We start from the raw sequence: 14,983 nt of genomic DNA on the forward strand, positions 1-14,983 counted from the left end.
AGGCTGGGATGCAAAAAGGTAATCCTAAATGGCAGGCATCATCACCCAGTCTTTCAGTGAGTGTTGCAGACTTGTATCCAGGGCACCTCTTCCTTCAGGGGTCTGCCAGATGGTCGAAGTGCTCTTCCTTCAGGCTCACAAATACAGTTCTTTGGAATTGCATTTCCAAACTGTGAGAGGCATAAAAATGATGTATTGATTAAATGATGTATCGATTGTATTGCAAATTCAATCTATGTCTAAAAGAAAGTGTGACTCGATGGTAAAGAAATTGAGTAAACTATATGTCTTACCATTATAAACAACTAGCCACTTGGATTATCTCAGTGGAAAGTTTGATGAGGAGAAGAGCAGTGATGCTTTCCCTTTTCAGATGAGGTCACTGTTCCAGATGGGCTTGAGGTTTGTAAGCAAAGATAAACATTCCTCTGGTTGCAAAATACTGTAAGCTGATCTGCTGAGCTACACTTCACACTTCCAACAAAAAATCTTGGCCTTGTACTAAATTTTTGTTAATCGTTACACTGAAATGGCTTTAAGTTATGTACAAGAATATAGCTTTCTTTTCAATATTTGGTCTGGGTTTATAAGCATGTGGAGTGTAAAGCAAGTAGACTAAAGGTTTTAGCCATTGAATTTAGATTAGAAAGTGTATTACTATACACATGAGTATTGCCAGAAAGCACTTTCCACTTGTTCTTTTCTGTGACCTGGATATACATAATAAAGAGTTTCACATATAATCTGGGATTTCTACATCTGGAGAGGTTAACATACACCGTAAGAAGGTAGTACTTCAAAGCATGGAATATCCAGGATTACTCTTATTTCCTTGGGAAAGGTACTTAGCAACATTGAAAGCCTAAAGAGAAGATGCATTAATTTTTTAAGAGTAGGCTTGCTTTGTTAATTTTGACAAAAACTTTTACAACTCTTTTTCTGTATACCTGAAACTGGAAGTTTTTGTGGAGATTTTTGTTCATGACCTTAAAGTGCAACTGCAAAACTTACACTTCACAATTGACATGATGACTCGTATCTGGAAATTCAAGGAGGATTATGCTTTAAACATGAAGTTTTGCCATTTGGGGATCTAATCCTCAATGCTGTATAAAAAGAAATAGGGGGGAAAATGAGGCAAAGTACGATCAGAACAGTAACCTTGATATTTTGACTTTTATAACTTATGTATGCGTACACATATATATCTAATGCTTTATGTAAATTCTTTAGACATGCCATGATTATCCATGAAGATGCCATAAAAAAGTGATTGCTGGGCTGCGTTATGGCCAAAGTTGGTTTCAAGTGGGGGCAATAACATGAGAAAGTGCTGATTACAGAATTGCTGTCATAAAAACATGTATATATAAGATAGAAAACCAGAGACTGACCAAAGATTTAAACTATGGATGTGTGTCCAAACATGGTGACTTCAGCAGTAGTGGGAAGACTGTTTCTGTCATTTTGGTATTTTAAAAATTTGGCTCAAAGCTGAAGTAGTCAAGTTTGAAGAGGAAGCATTGCTTAATTGCTTAAATTTATGGAATAAAAAAGTTCTACCTTCTACTGTGATTCCAATGGAGTCATGCCTCTAAAAATCTTTGAGCAGAAGAAAGTTTGAACAAAAAGCCCCACAAGGTGTTGACAAGTAGGAATTCTTTTGGGGGACAGACTAAATGCTGAGTGAAGTGCTGTGATAGGTAGTGGAGGGGAATGGAGGAGGAGCGGGCAGGAAGCCCTGCCAGCAGTTGCCTTGACTTGTATGTAGCCTGTCACATTACCCGTTTATCAGATCTTCTGAAGTGATAGAAAAGAGTCGCAATAAAATCACTTGGAACTTAAACTAAAACAGTGTTTATAGACATTTTAAAGCAAGTTAAGGGAAGAGCAGGGATTAAATCTGTGTCTCCCAGCTGTCAAGTGATTTCTGTTGGAGAGACTTTGATTTTCTGGAGCTGCTTCTTCTGAACACTTCACAGTTTTGGGTTCACCTCAGATGGAGGAGGAACATTTTGAACTTTTTTTTTTTTTTTGCATGTTGCAGTAGAAAAACAACTTTCCTACCCATATCTGATTTCAGTAGATTCTAAGTGTGGTAACCGTGGTAATGATACTTAAGGCTGGGATGCAAAAAGGTAATCCTAAATGGCAGGCATCATCACCCAGTCTTTCAGTGAGTGTTGCAGACTTGTATCCAGGGCACCTCTTCCTTCAGGGGTCTGCCAGATGGTCGAAGTGCTCTTCCTTCAGGCTCACAAATACAGTTCTTTGGAATTGCATTTCCAAACTGTGAGAGGCATAAAAATGATGTATTGATTAAATGATGTATCGATTGTATTGCAAATTCAATCTATGTCTAAAAGAAAGTGTGACTCGATGGTAAAGAAATTGAGTAAACTATATGTCTTACCATTATAAACAACTAGCCACTTGGATTATCTCAGTGGAAAGTTTGATGAGGAGAAGAGCAGTGATGCTTTCCCTTTTCAGATGAGGTCACTGTTCCAGATGGGCTTGAGGTTTGTAAGCAAAGATAAACATTCCTCTGGTTGCAAAATACTGTAAGCTGATCTGCTGAGCTACACTTCACACTTCCAACAAAAAATCTTGGCCTTGTACTAAATTTTTGTTAATCGTTACACTGAAATGGCTTTAAGTTATGTACAAGAATATAGCTTTCTTTTCAATATTTGGTCTGGGTTTATAAGCATGTGGAGTGTAAAGCAAGTAGACTAAAGGTTTTAGCCATTGAATTTAGATTAGAAAGTGTATTACTATACACATGAGTATTGCCAGAAAGCACTTTCCACTTGTTCTTTTCTGTGACCTGGATATACATAATAAAGAGTTTCACATATAATCTGGGATTTCTACATCTGGAGAGGTTAACATACACCGTAAGAAGGTAGTACTTCAAAGCATGGAATACGGATTTTTACGTCTGGAGAAGTTAACATACACTGTAAGAAGGTAGTACTTCAAAGCATGGAATATCCAGGATTACTCTTATTTCCTTGGGAAAGGTACTTAGCAACATTGAAAGCCTAAAGAGAAGATGCATTAATTTTTTAAGAGTAGGCTTGCTTTGTTAATTTTGACAAAAACTTTTACAACTCTTTTTCTGTATACCTGAAACTGGAAGCGTTTTGTGGAGATTTTTCTCATGACCTTAAAGTGCAACTGCAAAACTTACACTTCAGAATTGACATGATGACTCATATCTGGAAATGCAAGGAGGATTATGCTTTAAACATGAAATTTTGCCATTTGGGGATCTAATCCTCAATGCTGTATAAAAAGAAATAGGGGGGAAAATGAGGCAAAGTACGATCAGAACAGTAACCCTGATATTTTGACTGTTATAACTTATGTATGTGTATACATATATATCTAATGCTTTATGTAAATTCTTTAGACATGCCATGATTATCCATGAAAATGCCATAAAAAAGTGATTGCTGGGCTGCGTTATGGCCAAAGTTGGTTTCAAGTGGGGGCAATAACATGAGAAAGTGCTGATTACAGAATTGCTGTCATAAAAACATGTATATATAAGATAGAAAACCAGAGACTGACCAAAGATTTAAACTATGGATGTGTGTCCAAACATGGTGACTTCAGCAGTAGTGGGAAGACTGTTTCTGTCATTTTGGTATTTTAAAAATTTGGCTCAAAGCTGAAGTAGTCAAGTTTGAAGAGGAAGGATTGCTTAATTGCTTAAATTTATGGAATAAAAAAGTTCTACCTTCTACTGTGATTCCAATGGAGTCATGCCTCTAAAAATATTTGAGCAGAAGAAAGTTTGAACAAAAAGCCCCACAAGGTGTTGACAAGTAGGAATTCTTTTGGGGGACAGACTAAATGCTGAGTGAAGTGCTGTGATAGGTAGTGGAGGGGAATGGAGGAGGAGCGGGCAGGAAGCCCTGCCAGCAGTTGCCTTGACTTGTATGTAGCCTGTCACATTACCCGTTTATCAGATCTTCTGAAGTGATAGAAAAGAGTCGCAATAAAATCACTTGGAACTTAAACTAAAACAGTGTTTATAGACATTTTAAAGCAAAAAACTAAAATAATTTTAAAGTACTAATCTGTTACAATGGAATTAGTTCAAGTTCTCTTGATAATTTTGGGGAAAATAGGTAAATAATACCACCTCCATGATAGAATGTTACTGCTTGTTCCACTTCCTCTAAAAGTATATTTGATTTACTATAATCTCTTACTATTCCCTTGGCATAGGAAAGCTGCATTCACTATACTGGATCTTAGACTAGCAAGCGTACCGTGCCAGAAACATACAAATGTAGTCTGTGTATCTTAGTGTTATATTCTCTAATTTCCATTCACTGCCTCTGCAATTGTTTTATATTTTTCTTCACCAGTGATGTTGTTCTTGTATGTACGGTGCCAGAAACATACAAATGTATTCTGTGTATCTTAGTGTTATATTCTCTAACTTCCATTCACTGCCTCTGCAATTGTTTTATATTTTTCTTCACCAGTGATGTTGTTCTTGTAGGTCACAAGAGGACTAAGAAAAGGTCTTTGAATATATATATTTTTATACCTTTTGTTTTACACTCTCCATAAAATTTCAATTTCTGTGCAGATCAGCAGATCACACTTGTAGCATCAAAGGCAGTGTTACAGCCACATGCAGTTACTTACTAGAGAAGCATAGTTAATAAGCTCATACTTCACTGTGAAGTGACTGTACTGATATCTGGCTATATAAATTAGTGGTTTGATTCCCTCCCCCCCGCCCCCTTTTCCATTAGGACAGTGCATAGTAGCTCTTAGTAAAGGTTAGACATCACTTACCTTATATTTTCCTTTTTATAAATTATTTGATCCATGTTTTTAAATCTTTTAATTTATCACACTACTGTTATCTGAAGGCACCTTTCTTTTACCATGCTGCACTACAGAAGGCTTTTAATGCAATGTATGAGTAGAGTGCTTGGTTGTGATTTGGGTTTTTTGCGGTTTTTTATTCTGTTTATGAATGTTTTCTGGACACGTGTGAGATAACCATTCCTTTTCTTCTTTTTAGGGACCTTTGTCGCCAGGATAAAGCATGTGAATATTACTTCAGCATAGATGCAGATGTTGTGCTGACAAATCCAAAAACGTTAAGAATACTGATAGAACAGAACAGGTGTAGTATCTCTCTTGATTTTACAGAACTTCCCCCAACTTGGATGGGTTCTCTGGGGCGCATCCAGAGAAAATAAGTTCCTGTCTGTTCCAGCAGAGTTAGATGCCCTTTGTTTACCTGTCGTATTTGATTGCTATAGTTCGTAACGGACTCAGAGGCCAACAATTTGCAGAGCATTTTGTCCCTGTCAAGCAACAATTCCTGGTGTGAATTTCAAATACTTCAAAGTTCCTCATATTTTCTTATTCAATATGTCACTTCACAGAAAGATAATTGCTCCACTTGTAACTCGTCATGGGAAGCTTTGGTCCAATTTCTGGGGTGCTTTGAGCCCAGATGGCTATTATGCTCGATCAGAAGATTATGTTGATATTGTCCAAGGGAACCGAGTGTAAGTAATTGTAAACTAATTTTTAAAGTCAATGCATCCAGTATGGTTATTAGCAACGTATTCTTACATTTTCATGTAATCTGGTAGTCCTGACCAGCTTAGGTTAGTTTTATTGTTTAGCTTTTTGTATTTCATAGGAATGCATTTGTTTTCCCATTTGTTTTATCCCATTCACAGCTTGAATAAAAAGGCAAAGTGTTTCACACACAATGAGCTGATATTAGTAATGGACATAGTCAGTACTAGTACCTGTCTGATCGTGTTTGGTTACTCTAGAAGTGCATAATACAGAAAATGGCAAGACAAGCAAATAAAAAACCCAAAACTCTGTATGCCAGAAACCTCAGTCAAAAGAAATTATTGTTTCATTCATCAAATGACTTCTTCATCTCTTTGGGGCAAATGTTTAATAAACTGAACAACTGTAATTTCTTCATGGCTTTTCCTGTCAGCTACATTCTAAGGAGTTCTTGAGAAATACTTTTGTCACATAGTCTCCTAAATGAATGTGATGTAAGTTATTCTAAACTTGACTTTACTATGTGGTGATGCCTTTTCATTGCCATGGAAGAACAAAAAGGTCTAAAACAGATTGACTGCTTAAATAGGACCGGCTCATCTTCAGTCACACTGAAAGATGTGCTCGTGGCCCTGGGAGGGAGAAAATGCAGAGCAAGCATTGTGACAGCTAAACTTTTTGTTGATATTGGCCCAACTCACATAAATACGTGGCCTGCTGTGGTCCATGGGTATTTGTGTGAGGAGGTCAGAGCAGCTGTGTGAAGCCTCCATGAAGTCTTTAAACTCACTTAAAAATCTGGTTTAGAATTACTTTCTCCATCTGGTAGGGTAGAATAATATTATAAGAGTTTGACTGATTGCCTTAACTATGGAAACATGAAGTCCATTTGTAGCTAAAACTCCTTAGAGAATTTGACCTTTCTATTTTTTATAACAGTACTTCATAAAAGTTGAATTGCTGCCTACGCCTACGTTTGAGATGTCCACAAATGTCCAGCTGTAGTTTTTCAAATGTCTTGGGAACCTTTCAGCTTCATTTCCTTGAAACTTGCTTAGTTTTGTCAGCAAATTCAGTGATGCTGATTTGATAGAATAGGCAACAAATTAGTTTTCATGACTTTAAATTCCCTGCATTTGTTTATTTTTTTTGTTTCAATTTTTTGCAGAGGAGTGTGGAATATTCCTTATATGGCTAATATATACTTAATTAAGGGGCAGACTCTCAGATCGGAGATGAAAGAAAAGAATTACTTCATGCGTGATAAGTTGGATCCTGATATGGCTCTCTGCAGGAATGCCAGGGAAATGGTAAGGTGTATCTATAACAGCTTGCTTTTAAAAGCACACAGGCTTCTTTTGTGTCCTGCTACACTTGACTGCTTGATTAATCCTGGATGATATATTTTTACTTCTAATTCAAAGTACTGGCCAATTTTGTGACACAGAACATTTTAGGTGTATTTCTTTCATTTGTAGAAAACAGATTTTTGCAATGATGTTGCAAATGTTTTTTGCATGATTTTTTTATTTAAATGCATTGAAAATTCCTGTTGAGGTTAGAATACCTTTCTTGTTGGTGCAACCTCAACAGGATAAAAGAGGGCTCAACTTCTCCACTGTGTATGACTTCAAACCTATCAATGCATTTAGCACATCTGTATTACGCACGTTTTTATATAGTGTGAAACTTCTTTTAGACTAAGTTGGAATATTTTGAAATTTTATATCTAAATAGAGACATATTTGAACTAGTGATGGGCAGTGTTGATATAAAAAGCCCAAGTGATTTATGCAATTGTACAAGTCTTCTTAGGGAGTGTGAATTACTCATTTATTTTTCCAGATAGATTAAAACTGTATCAGAAATTTGTTGCTTGCATTAAGCCGTAAGTAATGAGAGGAAACTTGTTTGTACTGTAAAAATATAAATATGTAAATCCACATTTCTACTGATATCTACACTAGTTTCAGCACAGAAACAAATAAGACCTAAACCAGACCTATTTCCAGACACTGTAGCATTGAAAAATAATTTTGCTGAATTGAACAAGAAAAGTTGGCAAGTATTCATTTTTTTATTCCCTCATAACAAGGCATGATCTCCTTTGTTTGTACTGATTCTTCAGAACATCCCCGTCCAGTCTGTTGTATTCAAACCTTCTCAGCATCAGTTATTGCAAACCTCTGCTTCCCATGCACTCATTAAACTAATCTGACTGGCTCATCAGAAAATGGCTTTCTCTTTTCCTCTTTCTCAGTCTGGGCTGTAAGATGGTCTGGTACGTGCTTGTTTTTGTATTGCAGCAGATAAGAAGGGGCTGGTGGAAACAGCTTTGACATGTGTATTACGAGCTTTGCTTGGAGATGCATGTTGTCTGTAAAGGCATATCAGCTTTTGGTCAAAGGCTGCTATTTCCCTAATGTAACTTGTGGAAACCTAATAGTAGTCAGAAAAAAGAGAAAGAGATGATGTATCAGAAAACTGATGTGATGATTCTCCTTCATTTTAGACTTTACAAAGGGAAAAAGACTCCCCTTCTTCGGAAACATTCCATATGCTCAGACCCCCAAAGGTGTTGCTTTATTATTTTTTTTTTTATTCATTAGTTATTATTATGTGCAGTATTATTCTACCACAGGAAGATACTTCTCCTCTGTCCACTTACTCTAATGAAGTACTGCTCTAGCTTTCTCTTCAGTCTTCTGAGGTTCAAGTTTTTTGCCAGGGACAGGATCTTCATGACCACCGGCTCAAAATGTCTTTGAGAGGCTTGTTGTTTCCTCGGGGAGGTTTCTCACTGCTGCTGAGGTCAAGGTGTGCTGAAGCTGGGCTTCTGTAGCTAAAATAGTTTCAGCAGTCCTAGGAAAGAGTAAAGCTCAAATGACCAGCAGGTCAGCCAGACCCCCTTGGTGACCACACAGGGCAGTTGCAAAATTGGTGTCGTTTTAAGCTGTTTTTCTTGACCCAGACCCTCCTTATTCTTCCTGCTACAGCTATTTTATGATTCGGTAAGTGCCCAAAACTGGGCACGGGTTTAACATAATTATTATCTTTCTAATAGTTTAACTCTTTTTCAGACAGAAACATAGAAAGAAATACCAAAATATCTAAATAAGAATGCCTTTGTCTGCTGCGCATCGAAAAGTCACAAGCACATTTGAAATGAGGTTTTAGTCTGAAAAACAGTAAACTAAAAAAGACCCAAACCAACAAAATCTAAATTTCTTTGAAAAGAACTGTTTTCTGCTACTATTTCTAATCTAGAGTTTTGTTAATATCTTCTGTTAATAGCTTGATAATGAAACTGTATCTTACCACACTTGATACCTTGCACATATTTTGCAATATTTGCATAGGTGAACACACTTCACAGTGCTCAGCTGTTTTGTACCCTGATCTGAATATTCTTTTCTGTTGTATGTGCCAATATCTTTTTATTTCAGGCCAATTCACCAGAGGATCATGTAGTGAATACTCTGAAATAAGCTTCTTGTTCTGACTTCTGTTAGCCATAACAATAAAGTTAGATTATTATTCCAGTTTTTAATCAGAAGTTAAAGGCTAGGTGCTGGTTTTCTTGTATGAGTGTTTTTGAGAACAGGTGTTTCCAGTGTGTCTGCTTAGCTTTTCTGGAATACAAATCAACCAACCTGTTGTGGCTCTGTTTTTTCCTTTCTATAACTGTATGTGGGTTTATGTTATGAACAATATATGTTTTGGTTTAATGTGTTTAGAAAATACATTAAACCAATACTTCTAAAGAAGAAATTATCAACACTAGTTGGTGATTAGAATCAACCGTTCGAAAATTAAAGGTTCTAAATGAGCAGCGCATGTATAATACGTATGTATGTGATATATTTTATGAAAGTGAAGGAAAAAACAGACTTTTAAAAAACATTTTTGCTAAGATGGACAGTTTTGCTAATGACATTTTCTCTGCTTGGTATAGGGTGTTTTCATGTACATTACCAACAGACATGAATTTGGAAGACTTCTTTCTACGGCCAATTACAATACCTCCCACTACAATAATGACCTCTGGCAGATATTCGAAAATCCTGTGGTATGCATCTCATTATTGATGAAACAGTTCGAAAAAATTGTAAAGTGTATATATTATAAAGAACTCAGAATTTAAAGACTTTACATGGGGAACATTTGTTTATTATGTACTAAATATTGGTTATATCCTAAAAGGTGTTATCTACCGCCTGCTTAAGCAAATGACAATGCATCATATCAACAAGCCAACTCATGACCAGAGTAAGGAGTTGGAGATATGGCCTTGGTGTAATCGGTGTCATGGTTTTTGCCATGATGAGAACCAGTTCGTTTATGGGTACAAGAAATTGTTTAATTCTTTCCAATGCAAACGAATAGCATGTAAATTATATTTTGATACTTAAAAATTCTTTTTTTCTGTTTTAATGTTTTTAAATTATTTTTTTTTTTAGGACTGGAAGGAAACCTATATAAATCCAAACTACTCAAAGATCTTCACTGATAATATAGTAGAACAGGTGGGTGTATGTAGTTTTCATAAAATTTGTGGGACTGACTGATAATAAGTTGGCATATAGTAACTATTTGCATGCAAATGCTGTTTTGGTCTGTGGCTGAACAGCTTTTTAATGTTTTGTATCAGAACTGAATTTTTGCCATTTTGAAAACTAGATGAGAGGAGTCCAAAAAATTATTGCTAGATTGCTCAGAATAATGTAGTTGTCCAAGTAATTTCCTTCTCCAAACTGCAGAGGTATTTAGCTTATTTATTTGAACTAGCTAATACCACTAGCAGAAGGCCTAATAAAATTTCTGTAGGAGATCGCTGTGTTTTTTGATATCTCATAAAGACAAGCTCTTCTAGACACTTTCCTTGGCCTGTGCCTTTCCCTATGGATTCGCTAAGGTCTTGCAACCAGGAATCCAAAGTGAGGTCTTTATTTTTTATTTTTTTTGTCTGACTGGCTGCATGCTTTCATGCCAGTTATCTGGACAGAGCACTTCTAAGAAGATAATTTGTACCAGTGTTGGATGATTTAGTTCTGTGACAATTAGGGACAGTGGTTTATTGAACTTCTCTTCCCGAAGAAGCTGATATAAATTGGTTTTGTGTGTAAACCAATGTTAAGTCTTAAACTGCTTTTCTTAATAGCTTGTCATGTAGAATATTTAGGTTGTTATTTAGAGCAACCAAGGCATAGAATATGTGGGTACACTAAAGCAGCTGTTAATGCTGAGTCATGGCTTACAAGGTAGCTGTACTTTTTGCTTCTTTCTGCAAGGATGTGCCTGTGGGTTGAGACAAAATTTAAATATTTACATCTATCTGAATAATCTCATCTCTCAGATGAGAACAGCTGATATTCTTTAGTGACCAAGAAAAGTGAAGATGTCCTTTTTTAGCAGTTGAAAATAAAATGTAGCTGTTAAAGCTTAACTCCACTGAAAGACATGAATGTAGTTCCGTATTTTTTATTTTTATTTTTGCGTTTGTAGCCATGTCCAGATGTGTTTTGGTTTCCCATATTTTCTGACACCGCCTGTGATGAATTGGTAGAAGAAATGGAACATTTTGGACAATGGTCTGGTGGAAAACACCAAGTAAGTGTCAACCTATATAAACATGACCTTAATGAGTATTTTTATGATAGTAAGTCTCAGTGTACTGCAACAAACAAACATTCCAACAATTCCTGATGACCTGAGACATCTGCCTTGTGGTACAAAATGCTTAGTTTAGTCTGCCACGTAGCTTGTTGTTCAGTAGATTTAGAGACTGAACAATTAACCTTGAACTAGCAAATGCAGGCACTAACAGTGGTGCAGTTGCTCTAGTATTGGATAGCTGTTTAATAAGTGTTCAGAGAAGTTTTACTTGTTTACCTCTTCAGTACAAATTTGTCACACTTGTCCTTCTAAGCAGTTACCACAAATGTTACAAGCTATTGTGTTTGTGTTTGCAGAAAGTTCAAGGTATTCATTAACTGCTGCTAAAATTGGAAAAATATTTGTCATATTCAGAAATATGGTATCTTGGAAATGAGATAAATTACAGTCATTATTTTACTGCAGGGAGGAGCCTCTGGAAAGGATTTTAACATACTTTTACTTAGAAATTATTTCAGTGTTTATTACCATGTGAAGTTGAGACCTGTACTCCCTTGATTTGGTATAACTTCAGTTGCTTCTACATCTTAATAAATAAAACCATTACCCCAGGAAGCCCTTATTTACAGGCAACACATCCAAATATTGACTCACCTTTCAAAAAAATTTCCAATTTTTGCTCAGCAGTTTTTTTTTTCCACAGCAGTTAGCTGTGAAATTACTGTACAGTAAGCTCACATATGCCCACTAAAGCATTGCTTTGTTGCAGTTTTGTGATTCTGCAGATTTCAAATAAATATTTGTAGAAGTGCCAGAAGCATTTCATGTCCATATTTCAGGGCTATTTATGATGTTTTCATTAGGACAGCCGTATTTCTGGAGGTTATGAAAATGTCCCAACTGATGATATTCATATGAAGCAAATTGGACTGGATAATGAATGGCTGCATTTCATAAGAGAGTTCATTGCACCAGTAACGCTAAAAGTATTTGCTGGCTATTATACCAAGGTATGTGTTTAAAATTTTCACAGATAATTACTGCATGGCATGAGTAATTCTAAGCATTTTATTAATTATGCCCTATTTGGTTTGGTTGGTAAGTTTATATGTGATGTAGCAGTAGTTATAGGTGAATGTTGTTGTTAACTCAACTTTAAACAAAAAATTCCCCAAGAACCGTATGTGTGATTGGGAAGTTCACATGTTGAAGTCTGATTGTGTATTTTGTTTCAGGGGTATGCTTTATTGAATTTTGTTGTAAAATACAGCCCTGACAGACAACGGTCACTCAGACCTCATCATGACTCCTCTACATTCACAATCAACATCGCTCTCAACAAAGTAGGAGAAGACTTTCAAGTAAGTTGACAACTTCCTGACTTAAAGTATGTCTTTTGACTGTGTGATATTGTTTCCAAACTAGTGCCCAGATGGATATATTTAAACACCATGCTGAAAAGGAAAAGATGTGCGTCACAAATTGGGATATATTATTCCTTGGGGTTTTTTATGACAAGTACTAAATTTGCTCAATTGCAGGTTCTAGAACTGTTGATGCAGTCAGGCCGATTTGGTTCAAAGTGGTTTCAGACAGTGGGGGAAAACAGGTTTAAAGAAAAACTTCAGAGATGTTAGCCAGAATCCAATTTAGCCACAGCAATGATTAAATAATTTAGCTAAATCCAGTCACAGAAATTTTTCAATTGTCGTTCCTTTTTTTTCTTTTTCCTGAGATAAATTATTTTCTACTCTGATATTGATTCAAATAAAACAGTCCCTAGTGTATGGACATAGGCAAGGCAGTGGCAGTAATGTCCAGCTTTGACTAGTAGAGAAACTTAAACTATTTTGTTTAGAAACTATATAATTCACATTCCTACTTAACAACCACAAGTTTCTCAAACTCATTACATTAGAAGACACACCTTGAGTATGAAAGCAGCAGCCAGATTAATTTATTTAAGATTTGTTTAAATGCTGTCCTGGATAGGGATGCAGTCCTGGAACAGGGCCTGTGAACATGATTTGCGTCTCCCTGGTGTCATCTACAGTAAAGTTATTGAAGATCTGTTTGCCAGAGGTGCTGCTTGAATGAGTTGTTGTCCTGGGAACGCTAAAGCAAAGCAAGAGGAAATCTTTGATTGCAAACACATGTCTGTTATGTATTGCTTTGAAGGTGGTGTCATTTAAACAATCTTCTTTTTAGGGATAGTACAAAATATTATTAACAGCTTATTAATAATAGCAAAATATTTGAAGTTGTGGATAAATAAAAAAGACCTTACTCGGAACAGAAGGTAAATGTCTGGTGTTTTGTTTTTCTGTTTTTGCTGCAGGGAGGTGGATGTAAATTTCTTAGGTATAACTGCTCCATTGAGTCTCCCAGAAAAGGATGGAGTTTCATGCACCCAGGAAGACTTACGCATTTACATGAAGGACTCCCTATCTTGAATGGCACAAGATACATTGCAGTATCATTTATTGATCCTTAATTTTATTTTTTTTTTTTTTCCCTCTTCAGCAGTGTTTGATTCTTTACATAAACATTTATTTATAGATTTCTTCTGGAAGATGGTGATAAAAGAAACTTTTAAGTTACTGTTCCTAGACAGCAAAGTTACTTTGGGCTAAAAGATGAAAAAAAGAAAATGTTCTAAAATTTTTGAAGATTTCTCAATATCTGCTCTGAGCCTTGAGTCACAAAGTAAACATGTCCTGCTTATTTTTCCGTTCTACTGTCTTAAAAAGTAGGTAAGGAGGGAAAATGGAGAAGCATTTTATAATGAATCCATTTCTTTGTTGAAAAAACCCCAAACAACCCTAGATAAAAAATTATCTGAAATGTTTATAGTGGTTTTCATTCAGTAAAGTGATACAGCTAAAGCTTTTGTGGTGTATGTATATTTGGTACCAACCAATTAAAAACAAAATCAAATGAATCTTGTATACAGTTGTTGGGGATGAAAATAATTCCATATGCTAGTATATACTGAAGGGAAAAACATCTCAGTAGCCTGTTTTCTTAATTTTCAATACCAAAATATACACCTTTAGGAGAAAAAAAATAAATGAATTGTGGAGATGGAGCAAGGATTAAATAATCTAGCTAAGAAAAAGTGGTTTATCATTTGTTTTAAAAAATCATCCTGTTGAAAATTTATTTTTCTTCACCAAGTGACCTTCATTGAAAATGAGTTATTTTTCTAAATGTGTAATTGCACCCAATTGATACTGGAAATTTGATGTTTATTTTCAGAACGCTGGTAAATTTTCATAAGAGGATGTTTTATAAAGACAGTTTTCTACTCTTACTTAAAATTACTTGAATTTTGTGTCAGGAAAATGAAATTGTGGCAGTCTCTGTTAAAACTAAGGGTCTTAACTTGCCTTTTATTTTAAAGAAATCGGTTTAAAATATTCCTACTGTATCTACTGTTTGTAATTTAAAGAAACTTGAAGCAAACTATCTCAAAGTCTACCGTGCCAAAATGCACAATGTGTTGGAAAAACTTGTGAAAAATAAAGGGTAATTTTAAATTAATGTAAAAGTTTTTACTTGACTGTATTAGGTAGTTTCCTTGCATGTTGCCGTTGTTTTTACAGAAATTATATTTATTGATGAATATTTTTAAAGGCATTGTAGCTGTATTTAAATTGTAGGTTTCTCTAACTGTCAGCTTTTGCTTATTTAGTCTGTTACTATTGAAGTTATTTCTCATGCAAGTTGGTGCCTGTGTACGTTACTGGAAGTGCATTGCACTTTCAGAACGACCCCAGCAGGATGGTTATATCTT

At 35.6% G+C, this 14,983-nt stretch overlaps 1 protein-coding gene across 2 annotated transcripts in view; it reads left to right on the forward strand.

The window, feature by feature from the left end:
• The window catches only part of PLOD2 (procollagen-lysine, 2-oxoglutarate 5-dioxygenase 2), a 54,550-nt gene extending 39,820 nt beyond the window's left edge, over positions 1–14,730 (forward strand). Inside the window, exons 11-20 of one of the 2 annotated variants that reach the window (XM_014951794.1) lie at positions 5,057–5,161; positions 5,427–5,552; positions 6,740–6,881; positions 8,084–8,146; positions 9,527–9,640; positions 10,032–10,097; positions 11,077–11,181; positions 12,051–12,197; positions 12,423–12,548; positions 13,526–14,730. In XM_014951794.1, the coding sequence (XP_014807280.1) occupies positions 5,057–5,161; positions 5,427–5,552; positions 6,740–6,881; positions 8,084–8,146; positions 9,527–9,640; positions 10,032–10,097; positions 11,077–11,181; positions 12,051–12,197; positions 12,423–12,548; positions 13,526–13,681 (1,150 nt within the window). In that variant the 3' untranslated portion in view covers positions 13,682–14,730. The remainder of the gene's footprint in view (positions 1–5,056; positions 5,162–5,426; positions 5,553–6,739; positions 6,882–8,083; positions 8,147–9,526; positions 9,641–10,031; positions 10,098–11,076; positions 11,182–12,050; positions 12,198–12,422; positions 12,549–13,525) is intronic. The other variant, XM_014951795.1, reaches the window with a different exon arrangement.
• The last annotated feature ends 253 nt before the right edge of the window (positions 14,731–14,983 follow it).

This window comes from Calidris pugnax, unplaced genomic scaffold (assembly GCF_001431845.1).
Source record: "Calidris pugnax isolate Ruff unplaced genomic scaffold, ASM143184v1 scaffold197, whole genome shotgun sequence".
Lineage (NCBI taxonomy): Eukaryota > Metazoa > Chordata > Aves > Charadriiformes > Scolopacidae > Calidris > Calidris pugnax.